This window comes from Berkeleyomyces rouxiae (assembly GCF_048999995.1).
Source record: "Berkeleyomyces rouxiae strain 22BRR77 chromosome Unknown BrBRR77_ptg000011l, whole genome shotgun sequence".
In the NCBI taxonomy this organism is placed as follows: domain Eukaryota; kingdom Fungi; phylum Ascomycota; class Sordariomycetes; order Microascales; family Ceratocystidaceae; genus Berkeleyomyces; species Berkeleyomyces rouxiae.
In genome coordinates this window covers 579,538-594,984 of record NW_027396501.1, presented here as the reverse complement: position 1 = coordinate 594,984, position 15,447 = coordinate 579,538, and the positions used below count along the sequence as shown (strand labels likewise).

The 15,447-nt window shown below is 60.6% G+C and overlaps 5 protein-coding genes across 5 annotated transcripts; 3 read left to right on the top strand and 2 right to left on the bottom strand.

The window, feature by feature from the left end:
• Nucleotides 1-82: 82 nt before the first annotated feature.
• On the top strand, nt 83-2,121 carry BROUX77_007214 (uncharacterized protein; the record flags this gene model as incomplete). Its single annotated transcript, XM_073752285.1, has 2 exons — nt 83-519; nt 630-2,121. 2 exons carry the CDS (start codon nt 83-85, stop codon nt 2,119-2,121), a joined length of 1,929 nt encoding a protein of 642 aa, XP_073602625.1.
• A 1,651-nt stretch (nt 2,122-3,772) lies between these two features.
• Nucleotides 3,773-5,500, top strand: BROUX77_007213 (uncharacterized protein; the record flags this gene model as incomplete). Its single annotated transcript, XM_073752284.1, has 3 exons — nt 3,773-4,114; nt 4,245-4,667; nt 4,793-5,500. The coding sequence occupies 3 exons, from the start codon at nt 3,773-3,775 to the stop codon at nt 5,498-5,500; spliced, it is 1,473 nt and encodes a 490-aa protein (XP_073602624.1).
• Nucleotides 5,501-6,022: 522 nt separating this feature from the next.
• Nucleotides 6,023-6,849, bottom strand: BROUX77_007212 (uncharacterized protein; the record flags this gene model as incomplete). Its single annotated transcript, XM_073752283.1, has 2 exons — nt 6,023-6,430; nt 6,520-6,849. The coding sequence occupies 2 exons, from the start codon at nt 6,847-6,849 to the stop codon at nt 6,023-6,025; spliced, it is 738 nt and encodes a 245-aa protein (XP_073602623.1).
• A 977-nt stretch (nt 6,850-7,826) lies between these two features.
• On the top strand, nt 7,827-9,670 carry BROUX77_007211 (uncharacterized protein; the record flags this gene model as incomplete). The annotated part of the gene is made up of 5 exons (XM_073752282.1): nt 7,827-8,051; nt 8,157-8,183; nt 8,247-8,853; nt 8,951-9,374; nt 9,445-9,670. 5 exons carry the CDS (start codon nt 7,827-7,829, stop codon nt 9,668-9,670), a joined length of 1,509 nt encoding a protein of 502 aa, XP_073602622.1.
• A 1,258-nt stretch (nt 9,671-10,928) lies between these two features.
• On the bottom strand, nt 10,929-14,924 carry BROUX77_007210 (uncharacterized protein; the record flags this gene model as incomplete). Its single annotated transcript, XM_073752281.1, has 3 exons — nt 10,929-10,958; nt 11,071-14,679; nt 14,751-14,924. 3 exons carry the CDS (start codon nt 14,922-14,924, stop codon nt 10,929-10,931), a joined length of 3,813 nt encoding a protein of 1,270 aa, XP_073602621.1.
• Nucleotides 14,925-15,447: the final 523 nt, after the last annotated feature.

Below are 15,447 nucleotides of genomic sequence, written 5' to 3'. Positions count from 1 at the left end.
TCAACCAGTCCATCAACCTTGTTCAATCGATGTCCCCTTGACTCCTACGTGTACGACAAGAAGCACGGACCATTTACACACTATGGAATCTGCCGGGCCGACTGGATCCGCTGGCCTCCCGCACCGCTCGGTCACCAGTATCCGCGGCAGCAGCAACACGTCCGAGCGGCCATCGCCGCCGACAACGCCCAGCCGGCCGAGCGCCAGCTCGTTCAGTTCACCATCGACACTGCGGGCCGAAGAAGACCTGGTCATTGTTGAGATTGGCGCGCGCTTTGTGCGGGTGGGCTTTGCCGGCGACAATGCGCCCAAGGCAGCTCTACAGCTGCGGCCCGACCAACAACGCCGCGCCGGCGACTACCGCGTGTTTCTGCCGGGCTATCATGACGCCTGGCGCAAGCGACCAATGGGCCGCGACTGGGGAAAGGACTGTGAGCTGTGGCAGTATGATGTGCGGCAAGCGGACCTGGGTCTCGTGCAGGACAAGCTGGATCGCATACTGCGAGATGCTTTTTCCAGGTGAGTCGGCCCGCCAACGGGACGAGCAGCTGCTGTGGCCATGGTTGATGCAGGCATTGGTGCACGAGGATGGGCTTTCTGCTGACACAAGGAACGTCCTGCTCTACTAGGATACTACTTATTGACTCGCGGCCACGGCGGATGGCGTTGATTGTGCCTTCAAGTCTGCCGCTGCCGCTGCTTTCCACCACGCTCGACATATTTTTCAAGCGCTTCCACTCACCCATTGTGTCGCTGCTCTCAGCGCCAGTCATGTGCACTGTGGGGGCCGGCGTGCGATCCGGCCTCGTGGTTGATTTGGGTTGGAGCGAAACTACAGTGTCTAGTGTCTACGAGTATCGTGAAGTGCGGTGTACACGGAGCATCCGCGGCAGCAAGCTGATGGTTGAAGAGCTCCACAAGCTTCTCCGTGACGAATTAATTCGCCAGGGCTACATTACAGGGTCTACGGCAGATACGGAAACACAAACACAGGCAGGGACTGAGGTGAGCCCACGAGACACGAGTCACGTGGTGAGTTTTGAAGAGGTGGAGGAGGTGGCCAAGCGCCTGCTCTGGTGCCGGGCCTCAGAAAGCGCAGGCAAGTCAAAGGACCAGGGACTGGCGACAGTGCAGGAACAGGACGAGACCGAAGAGGAGACGGGCGAGGCCAGCACAAGCGGGGCACGCTCAGATAACGCAGCCAGCCCGCGGCCACGGCCTACGTTACAGGAGCGCACGGTTGAGATTCCGCTGCGGTCAGTCGGGCCTCAGTGCCGCATCAGCGTGTCGTTTGCGCGGCTGGCTGATGTGTGCGAGACGGCGTACTTGGAGCAACAGTACGGGCCAGCGACGTTTGACGACGACGAGATGCCTCTGCATTTGCTCGTCTACGAACACCTGCTGCGTCTACCGCTGGACATTCGTGCGGTCTGCATGGCGCGCATGATGTTCACGGGCGGCGGCGCGCAAATAATTGGGCTCAAGGGCCGGATTTTCGCCGAGGTTGAAGCGCTTATTGAAGCGCGCGGATGGGACCCCGTGCGAGGCCGCGGCGCCGAGGCATACAAGTCGAACCCAAAGCTGCAGCGGCGGGCCGGCGGAGGTGGGGCAGGCACGGGAGGCGGCCTGTTGTCGCCCACGGCGGCGGCTGGCGAGATGCGGTCGCCCAGCAGCGCGGCCAGCAGCCCAAGCGGTGTGTCGAGCCCGGGCGACCAGGTGTGGCACGACGCAGCCAACGCCGGGCCCGAGACGGACGCCATCAGCGAAGCGCTCGAGCGCGACAAGAAAAAGGCGGGTGGCAGCGGCAGCGGCGGCGGCAGCGGCGGCAGCGTGCAGGGCCAGCTGCGCGCGCTGGACTCGATCGGCGCGTGGTGCGGGGCCAGCCTGGCGTGCTACCTCAAGGTGATGGCGGTGGCGGCAGTCGACCGCGACGCGTGGCTGGCCAACGGGCTGGCGGGCGCGGTGAGGCCAGCCGAAGTCGACGTCAAGGCGCAGCGGCAGAGCATGGGCGTGGGCGTGGGCGTGGGTGTGGGCGTGGGCGTGGGCTCGGGTGGGCTGATGCGGGCGGCTGCAAACATACAGGAGAAGAGCTGGACGCTGGGAGCGTGGGGTGTGATTTAGGGGGCGGGCCAGCGAGACGGAGGAGGGAGTGGCCGAGTTGCGTGTACACATGCAGAGCAGAGATGGCACATGGAGGTGGACATACAGATGGAGGTGGACATACAGATGGAGGTGGACATACAGATGGAGGTGGACATACAGATGGAGGTGGACATACAGATGGAGGTGGACATACAGATGGAGGTGGACATACAGATGGAGGTGGACATACAGATGGATATGGAAGCAGAGCAGAGGAGGGGGGAGACGGCACAGGGAGGACGAGACGGAGATGTGTGGGCAGGGGCCTGGTTGTGGCCAGAGATAGAATGTATGTACATGCATGCAGATGGACTGGAGCCTGTACTTGTACGGCGCGCCAGACGAAGACCAGAACCAGCGCCAGCACCAGCACGATCGAGAACGGGCGGCCGGTGAAGTGAAGTCAAGAGAAGTCGAGTGATGGATGTGGTGTGATTCAAGGTACAGCCGGTGCCAATCACAACGACAGTGGTGCCAATCACAACATCAGCCGGTGCGACCCGAAATTCCCACTAGGTCTGGTCTTTGTTTGGCTGCGATTGGGACTAGATTGGCGCCCTCTTCCTGCACGCAGACAGTGCGCAGACGGCAGTTCGGACTGTGTTGAGGGGGCAGGAGATGGGGCCAGAGACACAGTGCGAGCACGGAGAGGGAGCGGGGGCAAGGTGTGTTTTTTTTCGTCTCTTTGCGCCAGGACAGGAAGAAAGAGACCAGAAGAGAAGAAGAGATCAACAAGAAAGATACGATGTAGAGGTCCGCCGTTTTTTGTGCGGCTGCCCGTTCCCGCTGCCAGACGGCGCAAAACGGGGTGTCAAGGATGCAAGGGACGGGGGGGGGGAGGGAGGAGGAGAGGGTGGCCTCTGGGGGTGGGGGAGCTGGAGGGGTGGGTGCTGTGTTTTAGTGGCGAACCGCCTGTATTTTGGAGGATGGTCTCTGTATTTTAGTGGCTGTCCCCTGTATCTAGCGTCGGCCACTCTGGCTCAGCCCCGCCTCTCCCCAGAAGAGGCCCCCCTCAAAAAAAAACAAAAAAAAGATGTGATACTCTACTATCTGATGTCTCTGATGTCCAGAACAAGAACAGCGCTTCCTGCCAGTGAATCCCGGTTTTTTTGAGATTTTTTCTGGTGGATTTCGTCGACACATGGCATGGCGTGAAGAGAGATTTATTCTTTTTTTTTTCTTTTTTTTTTTCGTCCGTTTGCAGGTGGTTCTCCTCATCGCAGACTGGCTCCCTTGGTTTTTCTTCTGTTTTTCTTCTGCTCTTCTTCTTCCGCCACCACTTCGTCTCGTCTCTTCCAGCTCGCCTCGCCGGATTCGAATCGCTGGCTCCGCCTTGCTGCGTTGTGTCCAGAAGTGAAGCCTTCGAGATTTCCCGCCGCTGTCGTCACTTTCTCTGCGTGCACCCCGCGCCACCCGCTTCTTCTCTTTGCTAATTTCTTTTTCTTCTTTCTTCATCTCTTCCGCCTCAACAAAAAAGGACTCTCCCTCCGCTTCTCGCTCGCGTCCCTCGTCTCCGGCCCTCTGCCTTCTTTTCCCTGCGGTATATCCCATTGTCGCTATAGCCTCGGCCGCCTCCGCCTCCGACCCCGAAACACCCCCCTCTCCGCCCCTGCCTCCATCCCGCCCAATCATGGCCGGCCCCGGAACCCCCAGCACCGAAGGCCCGTCGTTCACGCCGCCGCCGCTGCCGTTCGGCTGGATCGCGCAGTGGGACAGCACCAGCAAGCGCTACTACTATGTGCAGCTGTCCACCGGCCAGTCGCAATGGGATGTGCCCACGCAAGCAATTCCCACCGGCATGACCCCTCACCCCGTCGCCGAACACCCCTACGGCTACCCGCAGCCCGAGATCATCACCTTTGAGGACGGCTCGCAGTCGAAGCGCCACGCCGACGGCACAATCGAGCCCGTGCTGCCCGAGTCTTCTCGCCCGCCCCCCGCGCCTGAGCCGGCCGGCGAGCGGGGCATTGGCGTACGTTGGCCCCCCGAGAAGGCGTCTCTGCCGCCCGGCTCCTCGCCCGAGGACCCGGCCCGCCAGCCCTTCCCAGGCTCCCTCTTCCAAGCTCGCCGCCCCTGCTAACTTGCTCCTCCCATCTCTCTAGTCCATTGCCGTCAACGCCCTTCTCGGCCAAGCCAAAAACTCCAACAACCACAGCAACAACCACGGCGGCTCCTCTGGCGGGCTCGGCTCGCTGGGCAGTCTTGCCGGCCAGGTGATCGGCGGTCTTGCCGGCGGCAAACCCAGCAGCAGCAGCAGCCACGGCAACAGCAGCAGCTCCAAGCTCTCGGGCGGCAAAATCGCCGCCCAGCTGGCCCAGAATCTGTTTTCCAGCGGCGGCAAGACCAGCAGCAACTCCAACTCCAACGCCAGCAGCCACACCGCCCACGGCGCCAGCCCGAACGGGCCCTCGCCCGCTTCGAACTACCACGGCGGCTCGGCCTCGGGAGCCTCCCAGCCGCACGGCCTCGGTGGCCTTGGTGGCAGCCTTCTAGGCGGTCTCGTTGGTGGCAACAAGCCCTCTTCGGTACGGCGCAACCTATACCCACCCTCCCCTCTGTGTTTTCCCGCCCGACCGGCCCCCTCTTCTGCTCCCGCCCGTTTGCCTCTTCAGCATGTAACCTGCTAACTCCTTCCCCCATCTTCTTGCAGAACTCAAATTTCGGCTACTCCAACCAGGGCGCCAACGCCGGCTACAACGCCGAAGCCCCCGCCGCCTCGTACCAGGCCGCGCAAAGCTCAACCCACGGCTCACACGGCGCGCCCGCCACCTCCGCCGCCCACTACCAACAGCCTGCGCACGCGTCCAACACATACCACTCGCCGCCCGCGCCCGCCACATCCTACCAAGCCCCGCCCGCCGCCTACCACACGTCGCCGGCCAACCCGTCGTACCAGAACTCGGCCAACGGCTCCACCTACGGCTCGCCGCCCGCCGTCACAAGCTACACACGCCCCGACTCAGGCCCGCACACCGCCCACCACGCCCACACATCCAGCAGCCCCAACCACGCTGCGTACCCTGGCGCTGCCGGTGCGCCCGCCTCCGCCCCCGGATTCGGCCAGCAGCCCGCCTACCACACACAGCAGCCTGCCGCACACCACGGCGCGCCGCCGCAGACTTCGCCGCCGCATGCGTCAGGCCCGTCGCCGTATGCTCCCGGCGGCGGCTACACGCACACCCAGCCACACACCCAGCAGCAGCAGCAACAGCAGCAGCAGCCACACGGCCAGCCGGCCTACGGCAGCCATGTGCCGCCGCCCGGCCCGGCAACAGGCTACCAACATCACCACCAGTACGGCCCGCCGCCCACAACCAACTACGGGGCGACCAGCGGATACGGTAACCCGCACTACTAAATGTTTTTTATTGTTCTTTTCTTTCTTTCTCGTTCTCTTTCATGTCCTCTTGGTGCTCTCGGGGGGGTAGGCAGGCAGTTGGGTATATTCTTGTTCACGGTTCATTCTGGGGCGAAAGGGGTGCGCGGTGCGTCTGTCTCATGTCTTTTTTTCTCTCTTTTTCTCTTGCTAGTTTATCGTTGCTTTCGGTTTTGTGTCTTCCTGCATTCGTCATACATGTATTCTTTTTTTCTTACCTCTTCGACTCTCTCCCTCTCCCTCTCCTTCACTCATTGTATCCCTTTCTCCATCTCTTACCGAGTGTGTTTTCCGCCCACATGCTGTCTCCGTTTCAGTTTCTTGCTGCGTTCTGCTTGTTTTTGAATACACTTTGGGTTTCGTTCCTTTTCCTCCTTGCCTTCAACTTGACCAACAACATAGTTTGTACATGGACAACAACACGTGCTTCACCAATATCTGCTCCACAGCCCCACCTGTCCCGGCGCTACTAAATCATACACATGTCAATCCCCTTTCCATCTGCTACTGCACCTTCTTCGCCCGCTCCTCCGGGCCGGCCGCAGCACAATGCGCCACCCACGCCGCCAGCGCCCGCGCTAGCAGCCACGCCACCGGCACGCCAGCCAACACATATGCGACGGCCGGCACCAGCGAGCGCGGCAGCAGCCCGTATGCCACGAAGGGGTCGAGGATGACGTCGACGGAGACGGCGGGCGCCGCAGACTGTGGCTGTGGCTGGGAGGAGACGTAGGATGCGGCGGCGGCGATGCGCAGGAGAATGACAGAGGCGGTGCGCTCGGCGGCAGAAGGCGGCGCCAAGACGGCAGTGGACGGCTGGTTGTTGGCGTACGTGGCGAGGGAAGTTATCAGGGCCGGAGTCTCGAATACAGTAGTGAGGTCGTAGGCGTCGAGCGTAAAGTCGGTTGGATCCTAGACCAAGCAAGCAGGCGTTAGACCGGGCAGACGGGCAAGCAGAGCAGGCAAGACTAGCAACAAGCAACAGACATGGTGGGACTTACCGTCGCAGCCCAGCACACGCGCACCTCGTAGCGCTGGCCCGCCGTCAGCTCGTCGAGCAGCATCCACGTCTCGACCGTCTGCGGCCCATGGGTCTCCGACTGCTTCGCCTGCGGGGCGGCGCGCGCGAGCGCTGTGCGCAGCTGGGCCGTGCTTGCATTGTGCGGCGTCAGGACCGCCAGGCGCAGGTCGGCCAGCGACGGGCGAGCAAGCGGGATCGGCAGGGCCGGCGGGGCGACGAAGATGGCCTTTTCGGTGTTGGCGGCGGCGGGCGCGGGGTGCAGGAGCAGTGCCAGCAGGGTACTGGCGAGAGCCAGCGGCACAAAGAGCATGGCGGCGGCGGCAAAGGGCGGAGGTGCTTTTGTGCGACGTCGGGGCGGCGAGGATCTAAAAGAACGGACGAACAAATGCGACGCTGGGGGAGAAGGGGGCGAGATTGCTGCGTGGGGAGCTTGGAGTGTGGTTGAAGCAATCGCTAGGGTGGGAAAGCTGGGAAAAAGGGTTAGGGAGAAGTGGAGCTAGCAGGAAGCAGGGTTACAAGGAGTAGGGTTAGGGGGAGAGACAGAAAGAGAGAGTGAGGGCGAGGGACAGGGAAAAGGAAAAGGGAGAGCGGTGAGACTGGGCAACCAGGAGAAAAAGGGCGGAGCCCAAACGAAACAAGAAAGGGAAAGGGAGAAGGGGGATCGGAGGCGGTAGATTGGCAGGTGAAGATCTGACGGGGAGGCGAGCCGGATTGGTGGGAAGAGAGAGTGGCGGACAGGTGGCCGCCAGCGCGAAGCTCTGCCTCTGACAGCTGCCAGATCTAGCTCCCCCCGCCCTCCGAAGCTGGGGCGGCCATTGGCCAATCACAGCAGGCAGCGAGCTGTCTCGTCACGCCACGCGTTCAATTCGGGCTGGAGCCAACGTATTTTTTTTTGGGCTTGTCACTGTGCCCCTGACAACAAAAAAAAAACAAAGAATTAATCCTGGGATTAATTAAAAATCAACCAGCTGGCCAATGGCTTGCGAGCTGGCCATCGTCGACTTTGAGGAGAAGACACTCTCCTCCTTTTCCTGACGCTCTTTTTTTTTTTTTTTTTTTTTTTACTGGCTGTTTTCTGCTGCGTCTCTCCCGCCCTTTTTGTTTTTTTTTTTCCTTCTTGCTGCTTCTTTTCTCCTCTGCCGTCCCACTCTCAACATCACCACTCACCCACATCACACACGCCCTCTCAGAAATCATGCGTGAAGTCATCAGCATCAACGGTAAGCCTGCCTGCCCCCTCCCTCTCGCCCTGTCCGCCGCCAGGCGCCCGTCTCGAGCGCCGCCTCGATGGCTGCCCGCCTCGTGATGGTGGCCAATGCCAACGCCTCGCTGGCGTCAGCCTCGACGCCAGCCTCGCAGCTCTCCGCAGGCCCTCCGGCGCCCGGCCCGGCATTCAACCCCTCCCGCCGAACATGCCCTCCCCCCAAGGACCCCGTCCGCCGTGCTAACGTGTTGTTTTGTTGTCGTCTAGTCGGCCAGGCCGGTTGCCAGATCGCCAACTCGTGCTGGGAGGTGTGTTTCTCTGAGCCGGTCCCTTTGAACCGGCCCCTAGCCCGCCGAGCCGCCTCTTTCCGTCCACCTGTCCTCATCAGCTAACGCCTTCTTTCCCGCCCGCAGCTCTACTGCCTTGAGCACGGCATCCAGGTTCGTCCAATCTCCCCCTGTCCCTCGCTGCCAGCTCCCAGCTAACCCTTACGCGTCTGCCAGCCCGACGGCTACCTCACCGAGGAGCGCAAGGCCGCCGACCCCGACCACGGCTTCAGCACCTTCTTCTCCGAGACGGGCCAGGGCAAGTACGTCCCCCGCGCCATCTACTGCGATCTCGAGCCCAACGTCGTCGACGAGGTCCGCACCGGCCCCTACCGCAGCCTTTTCCACCCCGAGCACATGATCACCGGCAAGGAGGATGCCTCCAACAACTACGCCCGTGGCCACTACACGGTCGGCAAGGAGGTCATTGACCAGGTCCTGGACAAGATCCGCCGCGTGGCCGACAACTGTGTTGGTCTGCAGGGCTTCCTGGTCTTCCACTCGTTCGGCGGTGGTACCGGCTCGGGCTTCGGCGCCCTGCTGATGGAGCGCCTGTCGGTCGACTACGGCAAGAAGTCCAAGCTCGAGTTCTGCGTGTACCCGGCCCCCCAGACCGCCACGTCGGTTGTCGAGCCCTACAACTCGATCCTGACCACCCACACCACGCTGGAGCACTCCGACTGCTCCTTCATGGTCGACAACGAGGCCATCTACGACATCTGCCGCCGCAACCTCGGCCTGGAGCGCCCCGACTACGAGAACCTGAACCGCCTGATTGCCCAGGGTAAGTAAACGAGCCTCCACCAAGAAGAGCGGGCGGCGTGACGTGTTCTTCAAGGACAATCAACCACTATTGCACCTGCTAACCTGCCTCCCCCCAGTCGTCTCCTCCATCACCGCCTCTCTGCGCTTCGACGGCTCCCTCAACGTCGACCTGAACGAGTTCCAGACCAACCTGGTCCCCTACCCCAGAATCCACTTCCCTCTGGTTGCCTACGCCCCCGTCATCTCGGCTGCCAAGGCCGCCCACGAGGCCAACTCGGTCCAGGAGATGACCATGTCCTGCTTCGAGCCCAACAACCAGATGGTCAAGTGCGACCCCCGCCGCGGCAAGTACATGGCCACCTGCCTGCTGTACCGCGGCGACGTCGTGACCAACGACGCCCACGCCGCCGTGGCCACGCTCAAGACCAAGCGCACCATCCAGTTCGTCGACTGGTGCCCGACTGGCTTCAAGCTGGGTATCTGCTACCAGCCTCCCCAGATGGTGCCCAACGGCGACCTGGCCAAGGTCAGCCGTGCTGTGTACGTACCCCCGCTCTCATCTCCCGCTCCAGACCCTCCCCCTGCTAACCATGTGCTCACCCCCCAACAGCTGCATGTTGTCCAACACCACCGCCATTGCCGAGGCCTGGTCCGCCCTGTCCAACAAGTTCGACCTCATGTACTCCAAGCGCGCCTTTGTCCACTGGTACGTCGGCGAGGGCATGGAGGAGGGCGAGTTCTCCGAGGCCCGCGAGGACCTGGCTGCCCTGGAGCGCGACTACGAGGAGGTTGCCACCGACTCCATGGGCGAGGAGGAAATTGAGGCCGAGTACTAAGCACGGGCAGACCAGAGCGCGCATTGTTCTTGTTTGCTGCTGAGGGGCGTGTTGGCACTACCGTGACGTGACGTGACGTGTGCCTCGTGTCCTGCTTCCTGGCCCCGGGCCCTGGGCCTCTCTCCCATCACTCTCCCCCCGCCGCCTGGCCTGCGCTACCCGCCCACACGCCCGGCTGTTAATTTGCCTCTCTTGAAAGCCACGTGCGTGCTGCTCGGGGCGCGTGGGCCCGGCGGGAACAAAGGCAAAGTGGGTTGACGGAACAGCAAGGTCCTCTATTTTCTGTGTTGTTTTATTTCTTGCCCTGGCTAGTTTAGCACAAGTACAAAGGTCTGGAGTTTGTCTTTTTCTCTCACTCTCACTCTCTCTGTCTCGCTGTATCTCTCTCTATCGCCATCTTTCTTCTTGACTCTTGACTCTTTTTATTAGTTTATTCCTCCTCTTTTCTTCTTCTTTCTCCTCCCCCTCCCCTCCCCTGTGTTTCTTATTCTCCCTCTCTTCATATTCTTTTCCCTTTCTTGTTTAGTGGTTCTTTAATGTTGTAGTACTCATGTTTCCGAAGCTGTAGTTTTGCATCTCTCCCCCTCCCCCTTTTCCTTTCTCATGAAAAAAATGTGAATGTATCTCACTGTAGAGAACCCCCCCCCCCCCCCCCCCTCCCCCAGTCGTCTGTCTCATAGGTGCACCACAGACTGGAGACGAGAGCTACATCCGAAATGCAATACGAAATTACCGTGATGTGCTTGCTACATTATCCCCTGCTTCGTTTTTTTTTGAAAGTGTTTATATGTGACGAGGGGGGGGCCACGAGTCGAGACGAATAGACTTGGACTGATGAGGAGACGGGGGGTAGCGGTTGAGATACGAAGAAAGGGGAAGAAGAATACAGGTAGATACATGCACAGGGAAAAAAGAAAAACACACACACACACAAGAGAACGAGCAAAGAAGAGAGAAAAAGCTGTACATAGGAGACACACACGCACAAACACACAAAGGGAAGAACAAAAAAAAAAACAAGAAACATGGGAGAAGAACAAGGACAAAAAAAAAAAGAAAGAGGGTTGGATACAGGCAAGGGGGACCAAGAAAAAAAAAAGAGAAATAGAGACGCAATGGGCAGAGCAACAGACAAAGCAAAGGCAAAAGAATAGAACACAAAAAAAGGACGCGATAAAGACACGGAGATACAACCACTTCAGTTTCCCCTACACAACACAATCCCCCCCCTCCCCCGGCCTTCCGGGTCGTCGGCAATCTACGAATTCGTCGCGAGGAAATTGGCAGCCTAGATACAAGGAGGGTGGGTATTCAAGTTAGCAAAGGGAACCTTCCCACACAGAGTCTACGCAAAGCCTGCGTTTGGCTTCATCACATGCATGCACGCGACACGAACTTACCCGCTCGAGATTATAGTCGTAGCGCTCCAGCGCCCGCTGCGCCGCGTCGCGCGGGTAGCCCATCATCAGCAGGTTGTCCAGGGCCGGGTCGCCCGTCGCGGGCGGCGGGGCCGGCGCCGGCGCAGCAGGGGTACCGCTAGGCGCCGGGGTTGACGTGGCGACGCCAATGGCCGCGGCGGCGTCCTTGAGCGGCGACTCGGCCGGCGACACGGCTGTGCCCGGTAGCGCGGAGACGGGGACGGGGGCGGTGGCTGTCGCGGCAGACGACGAGGTGGCACCGGCGCTGGCGCCGCTGAAGATGGACTCCCAGTCCTGCGCGCCGCTCGCGGGGACAGCAGCAGCAGGCGCAGGCGCAGCGACGCCGGTCGACTGCGGCGTCGAGCTGCGGTTGACAAAGTCGAAGCTGCCGCCGCTGCCGGCCAGCGCGACCGAGTCGCTCTTGGTCTGGCTGGGGGCCGAGGAGCTGTCAAAGGCCTGGCTGAAGTCGTCCATGGCGGAGCGCGAGATGGAGGCAAAGTCGTCGTCGGCCGAGCCCTCCTTGGCGTCTTCGAGGCCCTCAAAGTCATCGTCGAGGTCGTCAAAGGATGGCTTGCGCGCGGGCTGGGCGGCGGCGGCGGGCGCCATGTCGAAGGGGGAAGAGCCGAAGGCGTCGGAGATAGATGGCTTGGCTTGGCTTGGCTCGGGGTTGGCCTCCTTGGGTTGCGCGGCCGCAGACTCGGGTTTGGCTTGGGGAGGCGACGGGGCAAAGTCGTCGTCAAAGCCGGCGTCAGAGTCCGAGTCTGACTCGTCTACATCGTACTCCTCCAGGGGGGGGAACTCAGAGTTGAACTTGGACGGAGCAAAGGCCTTGGTCGTCTCAGCAGGGCCAGCACCATCGTCAGAGTCATGTGCCTTTTTGAAGCTAGCAAAAGCACTGTCAAAGTCTGCCTTGGCCTTGTCCGGGTCGTCGTCGGTGCGCATATTGGCAAAAGGGTCGTCTCCAGCTTTACTAGAGCCACCACTCGCGAATGCAGCATCAGCGGGCGGCGGGAACACCGAAGCAGGCGCAGGGGAACTAGTCTGGCCAGGAGCAGCAAAGGGCGAGCTGGTGGCAGCAGGGCTATTGGAAGTGGAAACCGCTGTTGCAGCGGCCACGTTAGGGAAGACAACAGGGTTAGCCTGTGACGTCACGCTGCGGCTATCATCGCCGGTTCTGGACAGTGCCGGCGACATCTGGCGGGGCGTCATGGCTGCGGCAATGCCTGCAGGCTCACCAAAGGGGAATGCGCCCGGGGGGGCAGGCGAGCTGGTCTTCGCAGGGCCCAGGGGAGCTGCGGTGGGCGGCAGGAATGCGCTGTTAGCCACGCTGGGACTCGCCGACGAGACGCCCGTGACGTCACGCGGAGTCGCAGCTGCGGGGGACGGCGTTGAGACAGCAGTGCCAGGCAGAGGACCGCCAGAAGCGACGCCAAAGATGTCGTCAAAGCTCGAGTCGCCAAAGGCCTGACCAGCAGCTGGCGACGTAGAGGCTGGGGAAAAGGCGCTTTTGACGTCGGTGCTAGCCGACCGCTTGAAGAACGGGTTGTTACCAGTCGAGCTACCAGCCGGCGATTGGGGCCGGGCGACAGATGCAGAGGCAGGAGACACGCTCTGTTCCGCCAGAGCAGCCCTGGACTCGTTGATGCTCTTGGAAAGCTCATCGCCCTCGGTCTTGAGCTTGTCGCGCTCACCCTCATTAGTGCTTAGTTGTTTCTTATTAATTGCGACCAAGCCCTTTTCCTGGCGGGCGCTCAAGCGTAGCTTCTCTATTTGCGGCTTCAGCTGAGCGATCTCGGCGTTAAGTGTACGAATCTTCTCCTTGAGCGCGGCGTTCTCTTGCTGGTCCGCCTGGAGAGCGGCCGTGACTTGCGCCTTTTGATTCTGCAGGTCCTGGAAGTTGCCGTCTAGAGTCATGCATTCTGCCTGCAGCTTCGACGTCTCGCTGCGTGAACTTCTGAGCTGCTCCTCCAAGCCGCGCAGGTTCTGCTCCTCCTTTTCATACACACTGCGGAGCTGCGTCAGGCGCTGCTCAAAGTTTTGCTTCTGGGCATTGGTCTGAGTCAGCTCGGTTTGCGTAGCGGAGCGCTGGGCCTGGGTAGTCTGCATCTGGGTGGAAAGCGAGCTGATCTGGTTCGACAGGTTGGCCAGTTCGGTCGAGTTGTTGTTGAGCTTTGAGCTCATCTCCGGATCATTATCGCCCAGGAGATCATTAGAAGCAGCAGCGGGCGCCGGAGACCCCGATCCCCTTGAGTCGCCAGTGACATTGCTCGTGAGACCGCGACCAAAAGACGACGAGGGCATGAACGGCTTGAAAAGTGGTGAAGACGGCCGAGCAGCACCAACAGGGGCTTCAGTTGGGACGGCGGGCTTGGGAGACGCAGGGGTAGGATCAAGGCCAAATAGATCGTCGAGAGCAGACTTGGGGGCCTGAGGCGCAACAGGTGCGGGCGCGGCTGCAGGCGCAGCGGGAGGCGCAAAAGCCATGCCGACAGGCGAGCCCATGGGAGCATCAAAGGGCGAAGCAGAAGTAGACGGCCGAGCAGGACCACGCATGGAAGGCGGAATCAGCTTCGGAGGAAGGGTAGTGGGAAGGGGACCACCACGTCCACTGCGCTGAGAACGAATCAGGTACATGGCCACAGAGAACTCATCGCGAGTAAGCGTGCCAGTGGCAGTGATATCCGAGAGATCCCAAATTTGCGCTAGAGCCTCTTCGCCCAGGCCAGACTGGCTGAGGAACGGCACAGCCTCCTCTCCAGTAATATAGCCGCGGCGGGACTTGTCGAGGTCATCGTAGAACTGGTCGAAACGCTGCTTCTCGGGTGGTGTGACGAGCCAGTCGCTCGACAGCGAAGCTCCAAACCCGGTAGATTGCGGCTGAATAGTGGCGGTGGATGGACGGGCGCCAGTGGCAGCAGGCCGCAGAACCGGGGGGTTAGTGCCAATCTGGGTGGGCAAGGGAGGAATGTTGGGCCCGGCACCAGTAGGCGCAGGCGACTGGCGGGCAGCCATGTTCATGGCCACGCCACCACGACCAGAAGCAGCTTCAAACAGACCAGCAGGCAGAGTAGTAGGCAAGCCCCTCATAGCACCAGTCTTGAGGGCGCTGAGAAGGTGCATGGCAATGACAAACTCGGTGACATTCAAAGAGCCGCGCTGCTCAGTATCAGCCAGCTGCCATATGCGTCCCAACACCTCATTGGGCAGGCCAGACTTTTCAAAGATCTGTCTAGCTTGGTCGCCCAGGAGAAAGCCTGCCTGGAGGGGCTGGGCCTCATACAAGGCGCCAAATTGCGCAACCTTGTCGGGTGTGAGAGGGGGTATTCTAACGGGACCTCCGGTAGCAGTGTGCTGGGCTTGTAGAGGAGCGGCGACGGGCGGCGGCGGAGCAATCATCGGAGAGGACGCGGCGGCAGGACCGGGGCCGGCGGCAGTCGAAATGCCATCGAAGCGGGGAATGGGGCCGGGCTGGAGGGCGAGCTCGATGGACGGTTCGCGGCCAGCCTGCGCGTGGCCGATAAGACGGAGAACGATGCCGAAGCCAGGGGGCGTCAAGAAACCGCGGTTCTCTTTGTCGGCAAGCTGCCAAATCTGTTGATGAGGACGGCAATGTTAGTTGGGGCACGATAAGCACATGTGGATTTATCTCGGGCGTAGCGTACCTCGCCCAGGACGTGCGAGTCCAGTCTGGTCTTTTCGAAAAACGTCACAGCAACATCGCCAGTCACCACGCCAACATTATCGTGGTCGGCCTTGCGAAAAAGCTGGCCAAAAACGCGCTTTTCCTCGGGCGTGAGATTCAGCACCGGCGCTGACGGGTCAGCCTCGGCGGCCATTGTGACGTTATGCGGGAGGCGAGGCGGAGGAGGAGGGCGGGTCGAAACGGCAGCCGGATCCGATGGAAACTGCGAAAGGGGCACGGCGACAGGAGGCGAAAGCAAGACGAGCGCTGGGTGCGGAACAAAAGGAAAGAAAGAAGAATTTCAGCAAAAGAAAAGCGGATATACAGAGTGAGATTAAAGCAGAAGCACAAGCAAAAGCAAAGGAATAAACAAATGGAAACAGAAAGGTTGTTGAGCTTGTCCCCAAAGCAAGGTTCAGTGCAGGTTGGAGCTGGAATTCCAAAAGTCCGAATTTGGCCAAGTTAATGGCTCAGCGCGAATCCAACAGTCGTATTGCGAGGGCAAAAAAAAAAGGAATAAAAAAACAGGGAAATATATAACGGGGCCAGAGTCGGTGGCGGTTTTGCCGTAGAAAAGAAGAAAAGGAAAACTGAATGTGAGCACAGGAGCAGATTTCTCGCGATGGGGGAGAAATGGACTTCTTTTTATACTGTCGTCCAAATGAAGAAGGCGCGAT